This window comes from Narcine bancroftii, chromosome 1 (assembly GCF_036971445.1).
Source record: "Narcine bancroftii isolate sNarBan1 chromosome 1, sNarBan1.hap1, whole genome shotgun sequence".
In the NCBI taxonomy this organism is placed as follows: domain Eukaryota; kingdom Metazoa; phylum Chordata; class Chondrichthyes; order Torpediniformes; family Narcinidae; genus Narcine; species Narcine bancroftii.
In genome coordinates this window covers 210,435,437-210,458,487 of record NC_091469.1, presented here as the reverse complement: position 1 = coordinate 210,458,487, position 23,051 = coordinate 210,435,437, and the positions used below count along the sequence as shown (strand labels likewise).

The window sequence follows — 23,051 nt, the reverse complement described above, 5'->3', positions numbered from 1 at the left end:
GGACAAGCCCCTGAAACAAACAGGAGCTAAAGATGGCTGCAGTGGAGGTCTGGCAGAGCATCATCACCAGGGAAGAAACTCAGCACCTGGTGATATCTATCAATCACAGACTTCAAGCAGTCATGGAATGAAAGGGGTATGCAGCAAAGTACTAAACATGACTACTTTAATCTACATACCATTGCTATATCCCAAATATTATGGTGCCCTGAAATGAAGGGGCTATGTATATAAAAAAAGCTGTAATTTCTACATAGTCAAACCAAAATGTACACAAATACCCTTCAATAAAATGTGGAATGTGCACATTTAATCACATGTGAATGGTTTTATTACAGCAGCAAATAAAGGAAATAAAAATGTGTCTTTGTCCTAAACATTAGGGAGGGTGACCTGTGATATCACTGCTGAGGATACAAAGGATCTTAAAAATCATTGCCAGGACTGGAAAATTGTATCTTTATGAAAAGATTGGATAAGCTCACTGGTTTTATTTGGAGCAGAGAAGCTGAAAAGAAACTTAACAGATAAATAGAAAAGGAGGTTGAATACCAGAGAATTTTGAATCAAAATCATTGCCAGAAAGATAAAAGGAATGATGAGAATTTTTTTTTGTTAAACTAGAGGGTGTAAGAGTCTGGCAGAGAAAAATATGGGCCACACTGGCATAGTCATACAAAACTGAAGCAAGCCCTTTGGCCTACCCAGTCCATCAAGTACTCAACTTTTCTAACCCTATTTACCACTACTTTGGCCCCATAGTCTTTCAGCCTTAACAATTTAAATGGCCATCTGGATAACCTTACGAAAGTCTCCACTCCTCAAGTGGCTCATTCCAAATCTAAACCTTCACTTGCTGCTTTAGTGGGTTCTATAAAAAGGGGGAATGAGTCAGCATCGAGAAGAGAGGTTGAAAACTTGGCTGAATGGTGCACTAACAACAACCTCTCATTCAACGTCATCAACAACCTCTCATTCAACGACATCAACAACCTCTCATTCAACGACATCAAGACCAAGGAGCTGATTGTAGATTTTAGGAAAGAAAAACCAGAGGCGCACAACCCAGTGATCATTGGGGGAAATCAGAGATGGAGAGGCAGAGCAAATTTAAATTCCTGGGAGTCACCATCTTAGAGGAACTTTTTCTTGATCCATCAGACTAATGTGAAGAAAGCACACCAGAGTCTCTACTTTCTCATGAGTTTGCAGAAACTTTGGCAAACTTCCACCAATATGTAGTGGAAAATGTGCTGACTGGCTGCATCATGATGTGGTATGGAAGCACCAATACCTTAGAGCAGTAAGCCTTGTAAAAAGTAGTGAACACAGCCCAGTACATCACAGGCAAAACTCTCCCCAACATCAAGAATATCAACATGGAATGCTGTCCATCAGAGAGCATCAGAAATCATTTCGCTGCTGCCATCAGGTTAAGAAACAGTCGCCACCCCTCAACCATCAGGCATCAGACATCTAAACAGACTCAATCAGGGATACATTTAAGGACTCTTACTTGCCAATTATTTATTACTGAAAATTTATTTTTCTGTATTTGCACAATTTGTTTACATTTCTCTCTTTAGCATACACATCTTAAGTTTTTTGCACTTCCGATAAGTAGAAATTTTGCCTGCCCCACAGGAAAAAAGTATCTCAGGGATGTATGTGATGTCATCCATGTACTCTGACAATAAATTTGAATTACAACCTTTAACCTGTATCCTCCGGTTACAGCCACCTCTGGTACAGAAAAAAAAAACTGCCACTTACAGCACCACCCACATTCCAGAAACAAAAATACAAAAAGAAAAATAACATGAATTATGTTCATTATTCATCTTGATTCAATTGCCACCCATGTAGAACTTGCAAGTGTAATATAAAAAGCTTGCTCTTCAGATACAGATTGTAATGGTTATAACAATTCTAACAAAGGTGTTAATGCTTTGCTCAAGATGTAATGGGCATTACATTATCTATAAAGTGAAGGGTTCAGATGTCAGAACATGGGTAATCATTAATCCAAACTGCATTTGAACAACATGGTTCATGCTTTGAGTATGAAGATCTTTGGCTGGAACTGCTGAGGCTACAATCACTAGGGATAAAACATGTTAATTTTGTGTCTGTCCTGTTACTTGAATACAAGCAGGGGCATCAATTATACATAGACAGGAATTCATGACATCTTAGAAATTCGACTCAAACAGGCCAACTTAGGAAGTCTTCCTGGGATCCACACGTTCAGAAATATCAATAATTTTAATGATTATTTCCAGGACAAAAGTGATGATTCGACAGCAATTTTGTTCAAATTGACAAAAGAAAGTAAATTCCACTGTGTAATCAGAAATAAAAACAAATGCAATTGTGAATAGGATTCAGAAATATGTATTAACTGAAGATGTTCAGTAACAGCAGCACATCTGTGCCATATTATTGTTCTTCTTTGTCTTTGGCTTGGCTTCGCGGACGAAGATTTATGGAGGGGGTAAAAGTCCACGTCAGCTGCAGGCTCGTTTGTGGCTGACAAGTCCGATGCGGGACAGGCAGACACGGCTGCAGCGGTTGCAGGGGAAAATGGGTTGGTTGGGGTTGGGTGTTGGGTTTTTCCTCCTTTGCCTTTTGTCAGTGAGGTAGGCTCTGCGGTCTTCTTCAAAGGAGGTTGCTGCCCGCCAAACTGTGAGGCGCCAAGATGCACGGTTTGAGGCGTTATCAGCCCACTGGCGGTGGTCAATGTGGCAGGCACCAAGAGATTTCTTTAGGCAGTCCTTGTGTTGAATTACTTAAAATGATAGATATATTTAATACATGCAATGAAACAAATTAGAATTTGTACTTTTAAGAATTATCCATTTTTGTTTATAAAATTAGTGGGTAGGTAATGGGTTTGTTGATGGGTTTAGAGTCCAGAAACTGGGATCAATTATTAAAAAAAATGAGGGCTCAGATTCCACAATTTGGAAATCTGAATACCATGTTAAGTGAAGAAACAGCAGTTAAGAATTAGAATGCATGTCATAAAGTGAGCTATTTCAGCTCTGAATTACTCCAACATCATGAGCATCTTAGAACTTCAGTTAACACCAGATTTACTTGAAGCGTAATCAAATAAACCTGAAGGAATCTCAATTAGATCAGTCGTCTAAGCCAATCAAGCAAAAATAATGTAATTACCTTTCCTGCAGTGGCAAAAAATTCACCATCTGGGGAAACCTTTAGTAGATGGATGGGTGCGGCAGCGCTGTAAAAGTAAATGAACAAGCTTAACTTGTATCATACCAACCCGACCTAGAATAAAAATATCAATATTATCTACTTCGCTCGCAACATCAGAGGGGATTGCAAATGTGCATGATATGGAACACTGGACAACAGAGAAATAAAACAAGTAGACACTACTTATTAGAAAATGTTGGTCACGCTCAAAAGATCTGTGGAAATAATGAGTTAACATTTCAGATCAGAAATCAAGAGTCCATTCTGTTTTTTTTTGTTTTTATTTCAGTTTTTTAGGATTAGCATATTCCATTTCTTTTTCTGATATCTTACACCTTATCATTAATATTTGAGCCTGCAGAGTGGACTAAAAGGACATGAGGATAGAAAGCTTGTTCATTTAAAAAGGCTAAATCGTATTTGGAAGGGACAACCACCACTGTTTTTTTTCTTCATACTTGCCAAATTAACAAAAATTGCCTAATTTTGCCAATGATCAGATAAATGAACATTTCCAATTTGAATTCTGTACTCCAACCACATATTGCAATGTTGAAGTAAATTCAATGAAGGACAAAAATAACAATTTTCAAAATAGTCAAGCTTTTGTTTGTTTGTGCACCAGTAAATGTGTCCTACTGAAATTGTATAGAGCTCTACACTGAGAATTGTCCATCTGTCCAAAGAATAGTAAACCTCCATCTTAAATTTTTGGATATTTGGGGATGGAAAGGCCAAAAAGTGAGTAAAGTGGCTGATTACATGAAAGATCAGTCATAATTTTAATGAATGGCAAAGCAGGATCAAAAAGCAGAACAGCCTACTCCAGCATCGACTTTTGAACCTTTTCCTCATTATAATTCAAAGATAAAAACAGGAAATTGCAGAAGAAACAAGTTGCAGGGCAACAGGTAAAAATGACGGGGACTGGTGGGAGGGACTGATACTTTTGATCTGCTGGAAGTTAGCATAAACAATAGGGCGAAGAGCAACTTCAGGTGTCAATTTAAGCAAAAACATACAGAAGTTAAAAATTGTCTCGTCAGACAGAATGAGAGTTGACCTCATGGGCCAATTTATTGAGACAATGTTGCACACTGCTACGGTTATAGCTCGCAGAATGAGAGGCTGCAGTCGATACTGACTTTATTCGGCTATCTGCCGCATCACCACAGGCATGGCTTGTGATCTGCCGGCCGTGGATTGGCCACCCTGTGATCTGGTGGCTTGGATTGGACCCCCTGCAATCTGCTGTTGGCAATTAGCTGGTTTAGTCTCTGCTGTGGCGGCCTATGGTAATGGCCGCTCAGCTCACATGTCATCTGTTCGATTGCCACGTTCAATGGCCATTTCCTGTGTTGGCCTGTGGAGTAGGCTGCGGACTGCTTAAACTACTTTTACATGGACCTGGCAGTGTTTCACCCCATAACTGTCAGAAAAAGTTCACGTGTTTTGGACTACCATACATGAATGTCCCAAACTTTTCATGTCATTCTCTCTGCTGCCATTTCAAGTGTGTTCCAACATTTGTCATGCACGGCAATCAGCCAGATTAGGTCTGGTAAAGAATTACCAATTCAAATATTTTCAGAGGTGAAGATTGGAAGACCAGCTAGTTTACATTTTGAATAAATAGAATTAAAAATAATTAACTACATTTCAGCGATTCAACTTTATAATTTTTAAAAAGTTTATTTTTAAATCAGACCATGGGGTTGATGTTGTATAACCTTCAATTTTGCAAGCATTTCAAGAACTATCACATAGCTTGCTCATAAAAATGAAATCTTGAAATAAGAAGAGCAGAGTCAACACTAACAGAAAAATGGACAAAGGGATAGAAGAGAAAGAACTGCTTGAAACACTGACAGTCAGAATACAGCTACGCATCCCAAAGTTACGTCAGGGATATAAAAATAATGTTTTTAAAAAGTTTTCATGGTGAATAGTTGATAACAAGTGAGAATTTATTTTTAAAAAATGCGAAACTATTTTAGATCTTGGAAAGCACACTGACAGGGTGGTGCAGAGAGATTTGAAGTAGATAAGTTCTTGGATAAGAAAAAAATCAGCAATGTGGAAAATGGACAAAGGAATAGGGCAAGTCAGCTTGGTCACATGGACTTGGAAGGCTGAAAAGGTGTTTTTCACTGGGGAATGAGGCTCACTTGTTTGGCTTACATATGAAAGGCTGAAATGATATTTCCACTATGTAACATAAATAGTAAATATTAGTAGTATTTATATACTATGTTAGTAATCATTACATGACACAAGTGATAGAACTGATCCAAAAATCATGAAAATAAAACAAGTACCATCAGTATATGATAATCCTGAATACACCCTTACTCTGATTCCCAGATGCACTGCCAATTGCTGACTTCATTTGGATCGGTCTCATCTTCAGTTTCCTCTTCATTTGAATCTATTTCCTGATTTCCATTGGCCCACAGCTGTAAAGAACTGGAACCCGTCAAAAGACGGATTCCTGGAATGAAAAGTGTTCATTACTTTAATTATTTTATGATTCATTTCTCAAACTTGTTAAATGGACAGCTGAAAAGTTAGGTATTAGGGGTGCACACAGAGGTAGAGTCAGGGGTGGGGAGGGGATGAGGAACAAGGCCAATGGTGCAAATTCATAACATTATTGGCCATCTATTGATGAAATTCTCAACGCCTTTGGTACTTTTACAAATGGCAATTACAATACTCTCCTAGTTGATACAGTTCTAATTGATACAGTTCTCTGCACTTTGCCGATTCTAATCATTCTATCATAAGTACTTTTACTTTCAGCTGACTTGGCCCTAAACTCCACAATTCTTTCTCTGAACCACATTGTCTCTCTTACCCCATTATGTCAACATCATTTAAGATACTATTTGGATTTGTCCTAGTAATCTCACTTAACTCTATGTCAAATTTTATTTGATGGTATCACTGCGTGGTACCTTATGATGTTTTACAACTTCTAAAATCTAAATGGTTATCTAAATACATGTTATTGCTAGCCAAGAATCAAAAATCTACCTCCTTAACTGGACAAGAGTCAAAATGATAGATGGAAGGTTTTAGCTTGTAAAGCTGCTAATAAGTATCTCAAGGCAAGTGTAATTGTGATTAAGGGTTTCATTTCAAGTCCTTATTATTATTCACAAGCAACTCACAGCCAAATTTGGGATAGAAATAGAGTAACCATTCCCACACAAAGTCCGAAAAGAGTAAACCACAAAAGTCCACAGACAAAATGATTGAAGTAAAAAAAATCAAAGCTGGAGAAACTCAGCAGGTCAAACAGTGTACTTAACATAACCAATGTTTCATGCTTGAGCCCTTCATCTGGGTATGAACAAATTTTTTAAATTTAAATTTGGAAATACAGCACAGTCATGGACATTTCGGCCCATGTGACTGTGCCGCACAATTTACACCCCATTAACCTACAACCCCAGTAGATTTTGAAGGGTGGGAGGAAACTGGAGACCCCAGGGAAAACCCAAGCAGACATGGAGGAGAATGTACAAACTCCTTATAGACAGCATGAGATTCAAACACCAGCTCCAATCGCTGGCGCTGCAAAGCCGTTCTGCTAACCACTACACCAACTGTGCCGCCCATGAAATGTAAGCAGATGCCTCACCAAATGGTGGAGGGGAGGGAGGGGTAAGGGAAAGAGCACAGTCCCAAAGGCAAGAGGTAAAAGCTGGATAAGGGACCAGCAAACGGGGAGAGGGGTGGCTTTGTGACTAGAGAGGGAAGGGGATGGAGAGCTGGAGAAAAGACAGAGGGATGAGGAAGAAAGGGAGAACAGTGAGTGGGCTAGCAGAAACTGGAGAACTCTATGTTAAAGTCAGAAAAGGTGCTTCTGAAGCTAGGGCTAGGGTAAAGCAAACTTAAAACTCAGCTGCTTCATATTTACTGTAAACAAGTCAATCTGCTGACCACTCTCTAATATACTAGTCATCAGGAAAACAAGTTTTAAATGAAAACAAGTATAGTATTTTTCTTACCTTGAGGATCCCATGCTAAATTATGCACAACTGATTCCAAGACAAACTGCCCACTCTTTTGCCACTGATGATTTCGCTGTAATGAACAAATGAACGCTGTAACAAATGAACGCTGTAACAAATGAACGCTGTAACAAATGAACGCTGTAACAAATGAACGCTGTAACAAATGAACGCTGTAACAAATGAACGCTGTAACAAATGAACGCTGTAACAAATGAACGCTGTAACAAATGAACGCTGTAACAAATGAACGCTGTAACAAATGAACGCTGTAACAAATGAACGCTGTAACAAATGAACGCTGTAACAAATGAACGCTGTAACAAATGAACGCTGTAACAAATGAACGCTGTAACAAATGAACGCTGTAACAAATGAACGCTGTAACAAATGAACGCTGTAACAAATGAACGCTGTAACAAATGAACGCTGTAACAAATGAACGCTGTAACAAATGAACGCTGTAACAAATGAACGCTGTAACAAATGAACGCTGTAACAAATGAACGCTGTAACAAATGAACGCTGTAACAAATGAACGCTGTAACAAATGAACGCTGTAACAAATGAACGCTGTAACAAATGAACGCTGTAACAAATGAACGCTGTAACAAATGAACGCTGTAACAAATGAACGCTGTAACAAATGAACGCTGTAACAAATGAACGCTGTAACAAATGAACGCTGTAACAAATGAACGCTGTAACAAATGAACGCTGTAACAAATGAACGCTGTAACAAATGAACGCTGTAACAAATGAACGCTGTAACAAATGAACGCTGTAACAAATGAACGCTGTAACAAATGAACGCTGTAACAAATGAACGCTGTAACAAATGAACGCTGTAACAAATGAACGCTGTAACAAATGAACGCTGTAACAAATGAACGCTGTAACAAATGAACGCTGTAACAAATGAACGCTGTAACAAATGAACGCTGTAACAAATGAACGCTGTAACAAATGAACGCTGTAACAAATGAACGCTGTAACAAATGAACGCTGTAACAAATGAACGCTGTAACAAATGAACGCTGTAACAAATGAACGCTGTAACAAATGAACGCTGTAACAAATGAACGCTGTAACAAATGAACGCTGTAACAAATGAACGCTGTAACAAATGAACGCTGTAACAAATGAACGCTGTAACAAATGAACGCTGTAACAAATGAACGCTGTAACAAATGAACGCTGTAACAAATGAACGCTGTAACAAATGAACGCTGTAACAAATGAACGCTGTAACAATCAATTCACTTTGGACATCAATGTACAAGTAATTCATCTGCAAAATAAGACAAATTGAATTGTTGGAAAATCTAAAACATTGTATATGCTTTGGACTAAAGCTTTCATAGATGATCCCAAGTGATTCTTCCATTGATTCAAACTTAGCAGTACTTTGTAATATTCCATTTATGATCAATGTGCATTATACAATTACTTCAAGATTGGTAATAAATTTTGAACCCTGCAGTAAAATAGCAATAGTAATTTTTTTTATTCACTGAATACAAGAATTAAAAGTACATTTGATCTAATGGAAAAGGGAAAAGATTTATTGTCAAGTCAACCAAAATATATTAAAAAATGCACCAATTTAATCTTCATACAAAATTTTGATTTACTCTTATATGTAAAATTTTAAAAAGTACACAGTACATTTTATGCTCACGTAATTAAATTTGACACACAAATAAATTTAATCTTCATATTTGAATCAAATACTTATTTTACTCACCTCCAGAAACAAACAAAAACTAAACACAATAAAATATTGTCTTAAATACTACATTTAGAAATGCAATGATCAGAAATATAGGTAATTTGTCCAATAAATTAGAGGAGTTGTTGCAATTCCATTACTGTGTTAGCAACTTCTCTATTGTTCAAAGGGGAATGCGGCTGTTTGTCCAAATCTCAGACGAAGGCAGTGATCAGTGGCATTCAAAAGATCGTGAACTGTGTCAGTTATGAGACCTTGATCTTCAAACACATTTACCAGATGAATGCAGGATGTGCTGGCACCCTGAAGAAAACAGTGAATTTAATCACTGCTGTCTACCTTCATTGATAGTACAGTACAACTCCGATTATCTGAAATTGGATTCTTCAAAATCCTCATTTATCCGAAAATTTTCGGAGCCAAACTGACCAGGAACGTCAGGCTGCCAGCGGCAGCACAGACCTCAGTGGAGAGGTGTCGGTGATAGGTGGCGGCCAGCCTTTTTTTTTGGTGAGAATTAAACATTATTTTAATGCTTAAAAAGCATTCCCTTGTTGTTTAAACATTGATACAAGTGATTTGCTGTTGCGACTGGGCTGTTTTTAAAAAAATGACCAGTTCGCCAGAGAAAAAAAAAAGTTTATCTGACGTAGGCCCAGTCCCAATTATTTAGGATAATCAGAGTTGTGCTGTAAATCCTCCAAAATATAAAAATGTGCTCCAGTCTTTGCTGCATTCTGACCCTGACAGAGAGCAGTGCTTGCTTTGTGGAGGAATTTTGTCTTGCAGATCTTTATTTTAAAGGCCCATTCTCTCTCATATTTCTGTGAACAATTCATAATAACTTGGCATTCAGCCCCCCAAATGCAAGCATACATAAACGTTGGCACATTTGCAACAGGATGGTTGCTCTTGGTCCTCCTTTCCCCCATCTGTTCACTTGTTGGAGGCAAGGTGCCTCCACTGCGGCATGAAAATTGAACACATGCACAGGGTGATGACATGGCTTTGTACTGACACCAAGACTCCAATGATCCATTAGTTAATGACATGACTTGCATATAGTATAAAGCAGTTGAAAGGAAGTTGTGCTGGGAAACAATTTGAAAAGTAGGCTTCACAGTATCAAAGCCATTTGAGGTTTTTCAAAGAGCAACATATGGTGGTTAATGTTATTCCCTATATCTCTCAGATTGGAAATTTGTCTGTCTCCATATCCCTTTTAGTTGTGGAGGCCTGTTTGACCTTGATCACATCAAGGAATTCACACAACATGATCATCAGCGAGTTGGATTTCTTTCAAACTAGTATCTGTCTTTTGTGTGATAGATTTTCTCTTATACATCAGCCCACAGAACCATTTCTCTAATTGTTGGAGTGCTTAGTACAGCTGGGAAAGGGACACTAGGGGATCTAAAAGCATGGGTGGGAGAACATCTTGGAAATTTATGTTGTGCCTATCAAGTGGAGTCTGTTGGCAGACACCCAGACTAGCCTGTAGCTTATGGAATGTAGCTCAGCAACGGTCCATCAGGAAAGATTGTGAGGTTTGGTGCAGTGTTAAGTGTTAAGTTCTATCAAGTGGAGTCTGTTGGCAGACACCCAGACTAGCCTGTAGCTTATGGAATGTAGCTCAGCAATGGTCCATCAGGAAAGATTGTGAGGTTTGGGGCAGTGTTAAGTTTTGGTGCAGTGTTAAATGTTAAGCTCTATCAAGTGGAGTCTTTTGGCAGACACCCAGACTAGCCTGTAGCTTATGGAATGTAGGTCAGCAATGGTCCATCAGGAAAGATTGTGAGGTTTGGTGCAGTGGTAAGTTTGGAGAACAAATGAGGTAACAGGAGGACATGAAAATAATGGCTAAAGTCAGCAAGAGGAAAGAGAGAAGGGTGATTGGTACAAGGAGGGACAAGCTTGATGAAAGTTATTCAATTGAAAACCTCACCACGCCTCAAGAGAAAAGAAACAGCTCTAATACTATCAAATATCCACACCCCAAATACCAAAAAATGTTAATGATGAAATACAAACTCCAGGAAGAGATGATCCTCATGGGTTAAAAATCACATGTATCCACTTACCGTAGAAAGCTTGCTTTTCTGATTTAATAGGGGGATAGGCTCAAATAAGCAAACTAAATTTCCATATGATGCTGCAATCTGTGGAGGAATCACATTTAAAATGCATTGATAATAAATTAGTAATCCCCACAATGACATGTTAACAAAATTGGTTCTGGGTTTTAGGTTCAGTCTGTTTCAAAAAGTTTTTTTTTTTTTTTTTTTAAAATCACTAATATTGCAACTATAATAATGCAAATTTCTGATGTTTGCATTGAAAATTTAAAACACTTCCTTCAAAAGCTTGCATGTTTAAGTCTGAAATTTTAAAAACCACATCAGTTACGAAGATGGTAAACGTCAAAAAAACCTTTGGTAAAACAAAAGAAACAGGAAATCTGCTGCAACTAGCACAAGAATACAAAATAAAACAGACTCTAAGCTTTAAAATAATTAGAAAATCTCAATTCAATTTGCTATTTTCTTTTCTCCAATCTTTGTTCAAATTAAGGCAGTGTTCCTCAGGAAACCAGAATGCAAAAGTGATTTAGGTGGAGATGAGAAATAATATGAAGGCAAGAAGTCACCTGTGAGAATGATGAACAGGCCTTCTATAAGTAAATTATCGTTGGGCAGGGAAAAATTTAAAAAATGGATCCTTCGGTATGTTATTGTGAGAATCATGGAGTTTTACATGCAAGTAGTCTAGGAAAATTAAAGTGTTCAAAATAATATTGCTGAGATGTTCAGAATGTTTTTGAGATCGTTTCTTCATTGAGGATATGTTGGCACCAATAAGAAAGTAGGTTATCATAGATCTGACATTGTGATCATGAAGGACCTTCACACTTAAGCTATTCTAGTGTACCGGTAACTGCAATCATATGATTGAATTTTACTTTAAATTTGAGGGAGAAAGTATGGTGTCGAAAACCCGTGTTTCAAACTTAATAATAAATACTCAATGCAAGCAGGTTAGAAGAGCTGGCTGAAGTGAAGTGATGAATTAAGATATTCATCAATCAAGATGATGTGTTGGATATTAAAGTGAAACATAAAAATTTAAAAAAAAAAACAAATAAAATGGTTACAAGAAACAGAAAGAAATAGCTCCAAATCATGAGTTGGAAGCGAGGATAAGATTCAGGGAAATTATTATCATCAAGGTGGTGCCATTTAGCAAATTATTGAAGCTGTTGGTTGAATCTGATGGATTTCATTCTAGGGTCTTGCTCTAACTGGCTATTGAGGTACGCTGATGCATTGGTTCTCACCATCTCATCTCTCTAGAGTCAGGGAAGATTCAACTGAATTAGAAAACAGTAAATGTAACTTCTTTATTCGACAAGAGAAGGTGAAGCAGAAACTTATCAAGCAGGTAGCTTAACATCTGACAGAGGGAAAACTTTAACTGAGATTACTAAGCAAGGCATTTGGAAAGATTTCAGGTAATTGGGTTTTATGAAATCATATTTTACCAATTTATTAGGATTCTTTGAAGAAAGATAAAAGGAAACCAATGGAAGTTCTGTAATATACTTTAAGTTCCAGAAATCATTTGAAAGGAACAACAATGGTAATTGTGGGAAAAATAAGCTTGTGGTATAGCAAGAAATAGCATTCAGTGAAGAAACCATCTATTGTTAATGGTTACCAAGTTTAAAAATGTCAAACCTGGAGGCAATTATGGAGAAAGGTTATTTAACATAAAACTGCCGATTACTTGGCCCCACTACATTTGTTCAACCGAAAACACAACTTCAAAGAATACAAATACACATCTTCAATAAATGATTTCTCTCAAAAATTTAAACAATCTGCTGACACCAATTGTAATAGCAGTTAATTATGCATATGAGGAATAAAGGTGCAGTATCAGATATTTAGAGACCAATGCTAGAGAAATGAAATTAGTCTGTGAAATGCTTTATCGATAATTCTGAAGGGCAAAAACTGACAATGTTATTATAGACCTTCCAATAAACTATTAAAATTCCACCTTGCCCCAGTTAGAAATGTCCTTGACAATTTTCTGTATTAAATTTCCAAGGTCTAACTAATCTATATTATTCACCTTCCATAATTGTGTTGTTTTTTTTTTTGCACTGCTTTCTGAAGTATTCATACATATTTTTATTTAAAAATCTCAATCACCAAATCAAATTACATATCTTCTTTGGCTTGGCTTCGCGGACGAAGATTTATGGAGGGGGTAAAAAGTCCACGTCAGCTGCAGGCTCGTTTGTGGCTGACCAGTCCGATGCGGGACAGGCAGACACGATTGCAGCGGTTGCAAGGGAAAATTGGTTGGTTGGGGTTGGGTGTTGGGTTTTTCCTCCTTTGCCTTTTGTCAGTGAGGTGGGCTCTGCGGTCTTCTTCAAAGGAGGCTGCTGCCCGCCAAACTGTGAGGCGCCAAGATGCACGGTTTGAGGCGTTATCAGCCCACTGGCGGTGGTCAATGTGGCAGGCACCAAGAGATTTCTTTAGGCAGTCCTTGTACCTTTACATATAGTGGCTAAACAATATCAATTCTTTACCACCTTATTCATGACTTCCTTGTTAAGTTCAGACAACTGTTTCCCCCCCACCCCCCACTCCCATACAAATCAGAATTCCTTTAATTCATTTCATTAATTTCTATTTCAATATTTTAAAAAACTAATAACCTTTTGATTCAAACTAAATGCCTACTGGAAATTGTGATGTGGCACACACCTTCCACAATTCACTTAACTCCAAGAACTAAAAAGTATGGTCAGGACATTTTTTCGTATCTTGAAATCCATTTTGGTTTTCTTTCAGATTTAGCACTTAAAGGGAGATTTGATATGCCATCTTTTCATACTGTGGACACAATGGCCACGCTTTCAAGCGTTTTGGAACTCATTGATTATTAGCATCTTACCGACTTCTTTCCCAGACTACTTTAGCACCCAAACAAATATTCGTGACCATTTATTGTTTGGGTGACAGCTTTCAGAGGACTTTATCTAATTTTAATGATGAATATTTTGCCTGTTGTATAGTTGCTTCTCGTGAACAACTGAAAGGTAAATAAAGATGGACACAGAACAGAAAACCTTTTCATGTTTCACTCTTGTCACAGCTCTTTGTTCACTGGATCTTTTATTGAAATACCATAAAAACCACTATATTTTGAATGTGTAGCTTCATCCAAATCAATGTTCAAAACATACCCATCCAACAATACAATATGATAAACAAAATGTTTTAATCTTTTTATTTTATTCTATGCTCTAGGAGCTGCCAGATAGTTTGTGATGAGAATGTCTACATTAATGTCCAAATCCATCTTCATCCATTCAGAGATAATGGCAATATTACATTCTCAAATTACCCATGAATAAAACATGAAAATAAATGTTTTTTTAAAAAGATTTGTGCACTGAATGTGAACAGTGCTGCATTTCCTGCTAATTCCTAATTGTTAAAATGTTGGTCATGGGCTTCTTATCGGAATCACTTTAGTATTTGTGCAAGTAATAATCACAGAATTTTTAGAGAGTTAAGCAAATTGTCAGACTAAGGTTCTTAAGAATGTAAATCCAAGGCAGAAAAGGTTAGATACAAATCAAATAAAATCCAGCAAATGACAAAATGAGCCACAGAGTTAAATGACACTTTCCTGTTGTCAGTTATGGTGTTGTTGCCATGGCCAAGTAGTGCATGACTAAACTATTAATATCTAAAACACATTTCAAGATTCAGTGTGTATGATAGTCAACAAAACTCCAAAGATGGTGAATTAATTATCACGTCATATGTGAAGTGTTAAAAAATGTCACATACCTTCCCCTCCTGCATGGAACAATCAACACATCCAACTTGAATATTTCCATTTTTTGCTCCAGGAATGATTTGGAGTCTTTCAAAATCACTAGCTAAAATCACAATATCACATCCCGATGCATAGGCCTGTTAAAATATTAAAAATGAAAAGGTTAATAAATTTCCACAAAATGATTATTGTTAAGATATTTATTATTCGAGGGACTTTCTTCACCCAAAGAGTAGTGGGAAAATGGAATGGGCTGCCAGATAAAGTGGTGAAATAAGGCTCAAAATTATAACATTCAAGAAACATTTGGACAGGTACATGGATGGGAGTGGCATGGAGGAATATGGAATGGGTGCATGACAGTGGGACGTGGCAAAATAAGAGTTTGACCTAGACTAAAAGGGCTGAAGGACCTGTTTCCTTTCTTGTGATATTCTATTTTTCACATGATGTTTCTGCAATATAAATGCAAATTCAAATTTCAGTGCAGCTACATTCAATAAAATAATTTAACATGCAAATATTTAAAAATCATATTGTTGAGTGCTTATTGGAAAATCCAAAAAGGTATGACTTGGATATTTATTTTACAAAGCAATAAATATCCAAATCTAAGTGAATTGATGTCACAGACCAATGTGATAGGTACCATTTTCCAGAATTCCAAACATACAGCTAGCAGATTTGATTTCCTTTCACAAGAATATTTCCATTGAGATAGGAAGTTATTTGGCTATCCATAACATTCAATGTCATTATCATTGCCTGCCAAGATCCTGACCATTAACATTCAAAGAATCACTATTAACCACAAATGAGTGCACTAATCATATTTAATACTTCTGCCACTCGAAAGCCTTTCCACTAGCTACAAGGTACAATACAAGAATGTTATGGAATACTGCTTTATTTCCTGGTTAAGTGCAGCTCCAAAAAAAGTGCAAACAACTTTAAAAATAATAAAACAGCTATCTTCATGGTATGGTATGGTGGCCTTTATTGGTCAAGGGACTGGATTCAAAAATTGTGAGGTAATGTCGAAGCTCTATAAAACTCTGGTTAGACCATACTTGGATATTGTGTTCAGTTCGGGTCAACTCATTAAGGGAAGGATGTGGAAGCTAAGAAGAAAGTGCAGAGAAGATTTACCAGGACGATGCCCGGATTGGAGAATGCATCTTATTTTTTTGTTTAAAACTTTATTTATTCGTTCAAAAAAACATAATATGACATATACAACAATTAACCATAAACATGAACATAATTTTATATATATATATTTATATATATATTTATATATATATATTTATATATATATATATATATATATATTTATATATATATATATTTTTATATTTATAAAAGAAAAGACCCCCCCCTTCAGCCAACTCTCCCAAGGAGAGCCATAAAGAAAGAAAAAAGAAAAAAAAATTAAATGTAAGTATTCTGAATATAACAACCACATTAATAAAAAAATTATAATTATCACGTGAAACATACATAATTTTTCCATTATTAAACAATATTTCATCTCATTATGCCATCTATTAATTTCAATCATATTTGTATCTTTCCACGTACTAGCAATAAATTTTTTTGCTACGAATAAAGCTAAATATACAAAAGCAGGCTGAAACTTCTCTAATCCCAAGCCTTTCAAAGATTGCAAACTACCCAATAAAAATACTGTTGGATCTAAAACTATTTTAATCTTATATAGATATTCTAAAAACAATTGAATTTTCTTCCAAAAAGATTGTATACGTGACCAAACGGCATGAAAAAAAGTTCCAACCATATCACCACATCTAAAACACAAATCTGATTCATGAAAACCATACTTTAATTTTTCAGGTGTTAAATATAATTGATGTAAAAAATTATAGTTAATCATTGCATAACAAGCATTTATCAATCTAGTTACACTATCATAACAAATATCTAACCAATCATCTTTGGAAAAAAATAAAACCAGTATCCGCTTCCCATTTACTTTTAGATCTATCCCAACCCTTTTTATCCATACCATCCTGTAATATTTGATAGATAGATGAAATATAACCCTTCTCTGGTACCTTCATAAGAAAAGTCTCAAATTTAGTCATTTCAGGTAAAATCATATCTCTACCAGACATGCATCTTACCAAAGATCAAATTTGATAATATAGAAACAAAGAATTCTTATCAAGACCTCATCTGATTAAAAGATAAAAATTTACTCTCTTTAAAACAATCTTTTTCACACCTTTAAATCTCCAATACAATAAACTTTGATTATGTATTGAAAATGGAATAAGTTGATTATTATACAATGGAGTCAAAGTCGATAATTTACCCCTAGAACCTGTCATTTTATTTTTCTTTATCCATAACTTCATTAAATGTTTTAGTATAGGCGCATTTTATTGTTGTAACAAATTTATATTCCATCTAAACAAAAATTGATGTATTTCAAATTCAGAAATATTTGCCATCTCAATTTTGGCTCAACTAGGAGGCCGTACCAAATCCATCAATGAACTAATAAATTTAAGTTGGGCTGCCTCATAATAATTTTGAAAATGTGGTAAACGTAGATCCCCGGAGGATGGATTTTATGAGGCAAAGTTAACAGTGCTAGGGCTTTTCTCTTTGGAACAAAGAATGATGAGAGGTGATTGAATAGAGGTCCACAAGATTATGGGAGGCAATAGACAAGATGGATAGCCAGCACTTTTTCCCAGGGTGAAAGTAGCAAACACCAGAGGACATGTGACAAAGTGAGGGGAGGAAAACTGAGGGGAGAAATCTGGGCAATTGAAAAAAAACACAGCAGTGGATCTCCAGGGGAGATGTTGGAGGCTGGTACAATAGGGATATTTAACAGACTCTTAAACAGGTACATAGATACAAAATATGGGTGTGAGAGAGTGAAGGTTTAGATTGTTAAGTTTATATTGACATAACATCGTGACCCAAAAGAAATGTACTGCACTTTAATGTTATATGTTCTTCCTTTACCCTGCACAGTCCTCCTCTTCAGCACTGATACGCATGGCTGCAGCATTTAACTTCAACAAAACATACTATATTTTTGGCTCAGTTGCTACAATAACATTGTACCAATAAGATGCATGGAAACACAACATTCATCATGCTTTCCTGCAAAATGCATGGCATCCTAATTTTGCTTTCCATCTACCACTTCGTTCGTTTTCTGCAGAACAATGTTTTGGCATGTTAACATCAGTAGGCTGAAATAGTGAATGTGCAAGGAAAAGATTTAGCTTTTCTCATGCCCAAATCATTGGGCCTCAGATATCTAGTTTTGATTCAAATCAATTTCATCATATGACATTGAAGCCTTCAGCAATAAGCTCTCCATCTCATCTGGGCCGCCATTACCTTTCTCAATTTCTCCTTATGCAACTCACCAAAATTTGTTCAGCAATGTTCTTTGGGTAATTTTCTTGTCTGAATAAATATATATTGATGTTCACAAGGATGACTAACAATTACAATCTTAGTGCAAGGTAGTTCTTTTAAAAAAAAATCATTGCAAAATGATAAAGGTAATTGACCAAAAAACAACAGATTTAGATGAGTAGAAATAAGAACACAAGAACACACAAAATGGGAATAGGCCATCTAGCTCTGCCATTCACCAAAATCATGGCTGATCTGGCTGTCGATTCAGGTCTACTTTTTGATGTAACCCTCAATTCCTCTACTATGCATAAACCTGGAGAAGTCACATGATGGAGTAGTGACCAGTCGAGTAGAACCAGCCCTCTCCAGAGAAAAGGAAAAAAAGTCCAAAAAAAAACAGAACCTAATAAACACAAAGCACAGGACAAAGAAGATAAAGTTACAAGGAGGAGCGTAAAGTGAGAAAGCAAGAATGACAAAGAAAAGAGAAGAAAGAAAATCCCAAGAAAAAAAACAGCCTTACCTGCACACGGGAGCAGGGAGCCACCGTGAAGAGGATCGACCAACCCCGAAGCTGGTAGGTGCCCGGAGGAGCGGTGACCTACCAACCGGCGGACTAGAAAAATGGCTCATGGAGCCAGATAAAGGTGCGCAACTGCGCCGCGCATGCGCAGTACGGAAACAAAAGATAAATAAGATGCTGGTGGGAAGGGCACCCAGCTGAGGGACGCCCAACAAAGGGGTGCTCAGCTAGGGGACGCCCAGAGTCGGGAAGAGCAGGAGAGGGGCGAACAAGGGGACGAGGAGCTGGAAGGCGGTGATCGGCGGCAGGGCACCCAGCAACGGGATGCCCTGCGGCAAGAGGCCCAGCAACAAGAGGCCCTGAAACCGGAGGCCTGATAAAGAGACATGAGTGGCTCACCAGAAAGAGCTGAAGAGACACAGAAGAGAGGAAGAAGACACAGAAAAAGAGAAGGAAGAAGACACAGAAAAAGAGAAGGAAGAAGACACAGAAAAAGAGAAGGAAGAAGACAGATCTACACCGGAAAGAAGAAAGTAAAGCAAATAGACAGACTATATACAAAGACTTCTTTTGAAGACCAAATGAGGTCATTAAAAGAAATGCTAACATTTCAATTTCATACAATTAAAAGAAAAATGGAAAGAGCAGAAGACAAAATGCAAAGTTTATAGTTGGCCTTGACAGAAAAAGGAAAAAGCGTAGAAAATGTGGAAGAATGAGAAACTGCTGTAGAAATGGAAATAAATAAATTAAGAGGAAAATTGGAAGAAAGAGACAAAGAAATTAAGGAGACAAGATTTGTTATCCCAGAAAATTGAAATGTTGGAAAACTACAGTAGGTGAAATAATATAAAAATAGTGGCCTGAAAGAGGGCAAAGAAGGGACAGACATGAAGGAATTCATAAAAAGATGGATCCCCAAGGTGTTGGGTGCGACAGATCTACAAGAAGAAATAGAAAGGGCACACAGAGCACTGGTACCGAAGCCGCAACCACACCAAAAGCCGAGATCCATTTTAATAAAACTTCCAGGAGAAACAAGAGAGAACCTATTGGAGCGACCAAGGAATAAAGTAAAAGAAAACAAACAGCTGTTGGAATACAAGGGACACAAAATAATTTTTTACCAGGACATAGGTTTTGAACTTTTAAAGAAGAGGAAGGAGTTTAATACGGTGAAAACGATTTTATGGAAGGCTAGAACTTTGTGCTGAGACACCCAGCAGTACTTAAAGTATTTATCCCTGGGGAACAGAATAGACTGTTTTCAGATCGAAAGAAAGCCCAAAGGTTTGCAGGACAGGAGAGATGAGGAGGAGTAACAAAAAAGACTGGCAAGAAAATTTATAAAAATGTAATATAAAAGAATGTACATACAGAGGTTTAAAGTTGAAAAAGAGGAAGGAATGGAGAAAGAGAGCTTTGTTAAATGTACAGAAACTGAATAGTGTTTCTCTGGGGGGGGGGGGGGGGGAAGACTGTCACTGAAATTTGTTTTCACTTGTGAGTTGTGGTTGCCCAGCAAGGGACCAGAGGTAACCCAAAGAGGGAGGGGGGGGGCTCAATGTTGTTTGGGGTAAAAGTATTATTGGTTGTGGGGAATGTTGGGGTATCTTATTTTTTAAGCGTGTTCTCGAATATTGAGATAAATAAGGAAAATTTAAAAAACAATAATGGAAGAAAGGGGATGGGGTACAAAGGAGGCGAAAAAGAAGTGAAAACAAAGATAAGATGGCTACACTGAATTATATGACCGTAAACATTAATGGAATATATAACCGAATTAAAAGGAAGAGGCTACTAACATTACTTAAAAAGGAAAAAATAGATATAGCATTTGTACAGGAAAGGCATCTAACCAAGATGAAACATAACAAATTGAAGAGAGACTGGGTAAGACATGTAGCAGCAGCATCACATAAATTCAAAAGCTAGAAGTATAGCCATACTAGTTAATAAAAATGTATCAATCAAGATAAAGGAGGAAATAAATCCAACAGGGAGGTACAACCATATAACCATTTACGGAGCGGAAACAGGCCATGTTGGCCTTTCGAGTCCGCACCGGTTCACTGATTTTGTGCGCCCTCTTCAGGCATTGGTCCCAGTAGATCTTCATTCAATAACGATGGGCGAATTCAATGCAGGTGGAATCAGATAATAGCAAAACTATGAGCAAACATATTGGCTGTCTGTGTACCAAAAATAGTAAAACTTGACGAAACTGGATTTATTAAGAAAAGACAAACAATGGACAATATCTCTAAGTTCATTAACTTAATCCATGCAGTACAGGAAAGAAGACTCCAACAGTGGCAGTTGCTTTTGATGCAGAGAAAGCCGTTGACAGGGTAGAATGGAATTATTTATTTAAAGTATTACAGCGGTTCAACCTACCAGAGAAATATATTAATTGGATTAAAGCATTATATAAGGGACCATTGGTAAAGGTGACAGTAAATGGATATATAATCAAACCAAGGTCAACTTGGCAGGGATGTCCACTATCTCCCTCACTGTTTGCTTTAGCTATAGAACCCTTGGCAGAACTGATAAGAACAGAAAATAAAAGCGATAAAAATAAAAGGAATATAAAATCAGTCTATTTGGAGATGATGTCATAGTATGCTTAACAGAACTATCAATGAAAGAATTACATAAGAAATTGAAGGAATATGGAGAAGTATCAGGGTACAAGATCAACGCAAATAAAAGTGAAGAGATGCCAATGAATAATGTAACGATAAAGTGTCAGATATACTCAGAATTTTGGAATTTGCTCAATATTTAAGTGTCTAATGAGGAAGATCAAGAGTTTATGCAAGATTTTTTTTGAAGATAGCAGATACACAAGATAACATTATGATGGGGGGGATTTTAACCTTAATTTGGATCCAGTGCTGGATAAAACTGGAAAGATAACAAACAAAAAGAATAAAGTAGCCAAATTTATGGCTAAATCGATGCAAGAAATGAAACTAATGGATGTATGGAGAAGGCAACATCCAAAAGAGAGGGAATATTCATATTATTCTAGTAGGCAAAAGACATACTCAAGAATTGATATGTTTTTGATGTTGATTCAAATTCAAGGGAGAGTCAAGAAAACAGAGTATAAAGCTAGACTACTTTTGGATTATTCACCCCTGCTATTCGCAATAGAACTGGAGGACATCCCACCAAGAGCATATGGATGGAAGTTAAACCCCATGCTACTTAAAAGACAGGAATTTAGGGAGCTTATTGAACACCAAATTAAAACATACTTTGAGATAAACACAGAGTCTGTAAAAGGTAAGTTTATACTATGGGATGCAATGAAAGCCTTCATTAGAGGACAGACAATAAGCTATGTAACTAAGATGAAAAAGGAAATCAACCGGGAAGTAGAAGAGTTGGAAAGGGGAATAACAATTACAGAAAAGGAATTAGTGAAAAGGGAGGATATAAAGAAAAAGAGAGTTGGTGAACAAAAAAAAAATGAAATATTACAAACATATAAGGTGGAGAATAACATAATGAAAACAAAACAAAGGTATTATGAACTGGGAGAAAAAAACAAAATATTGGCCTGGCAACTTAAAACTGAACAAGCTACAAGAAAAAGGATAACCAAATCACATACAACCCAATAGAGATCAATGAAAACTTTAAAGAATTTTATAAGCAACTATACCAAACCAATAATGAAGGAAAAAATGTTAAAATAGATGAATTTTTAAGCTAAGATCAAATTGCCGCAACTGCAAGTAGAGGATCAAAGTAAACTGATAAAACTATTTGAAATAGAGGAAGTGCAAGACATATTAAGAAAGCTACCAAACAATAAAGCACCAGGGGAGGATGGATTTCCAATAAAATTTTATAAAACATTTAAAGAGTTATTAATCCCACCCCTCCTGGAAGTAATGAATCAGGTGGAAGAAACACAAAACTTACTAGAATCATACATGACAGAAACAATCACAGTAATACCAAAGACAGGGAAGGACCCATTAACACCAGCTTCAGACAGATCAATATCCTTACTAAACGCAGATTATGAGATTATAGCAAAATTATTAGCAAACAGATTGACCGACTGTGTACCAAAATTAGTAAAACAAGACCAAACTGGATTTGTCAAGAAAAGACAAACAGCAGATAATGTTTGTAAATTTATTAATTTAATTCATGTAGATCAAGGGATTAAAAGACCAATGGTGGTGGGTGCATTAGACAGAGAAAAAGTCTTTGACAGGGTAGAGTGGAACTACTTATTTGAAGTGTTACAGAAATTTAATCTTCC

The 23,051-nt window shown here is 36.7% G+C and overlaps 1 protein-coding gene across 1 annotated transcript in view; it reads right to left on the bottom strand.

The window, feature by feature from the left end:
- LOC138738842 (dmX-like protein 1) overlaps positions 1-23,051 on the bottom strand; it is a 197,075-nt gene that overhangs the window by 151,828 nt on the left and 22,196 nt on the right. Inside the window, 5 exon segments of the mRNA XM_069889924.1 lie at positions 3,181-3,247; positions 5,575-5,713; positions 7,239-7,314; positions 11,055-11,132; positions 14,844-14,969. Coding sequence (XP_069746025.1) covers positions 3,181-3,247; positions 5,575-5,713; positions 7,239-7,314; positions 11,055-11,132; positions 14,844-14,969 — 486 coding nt within the window.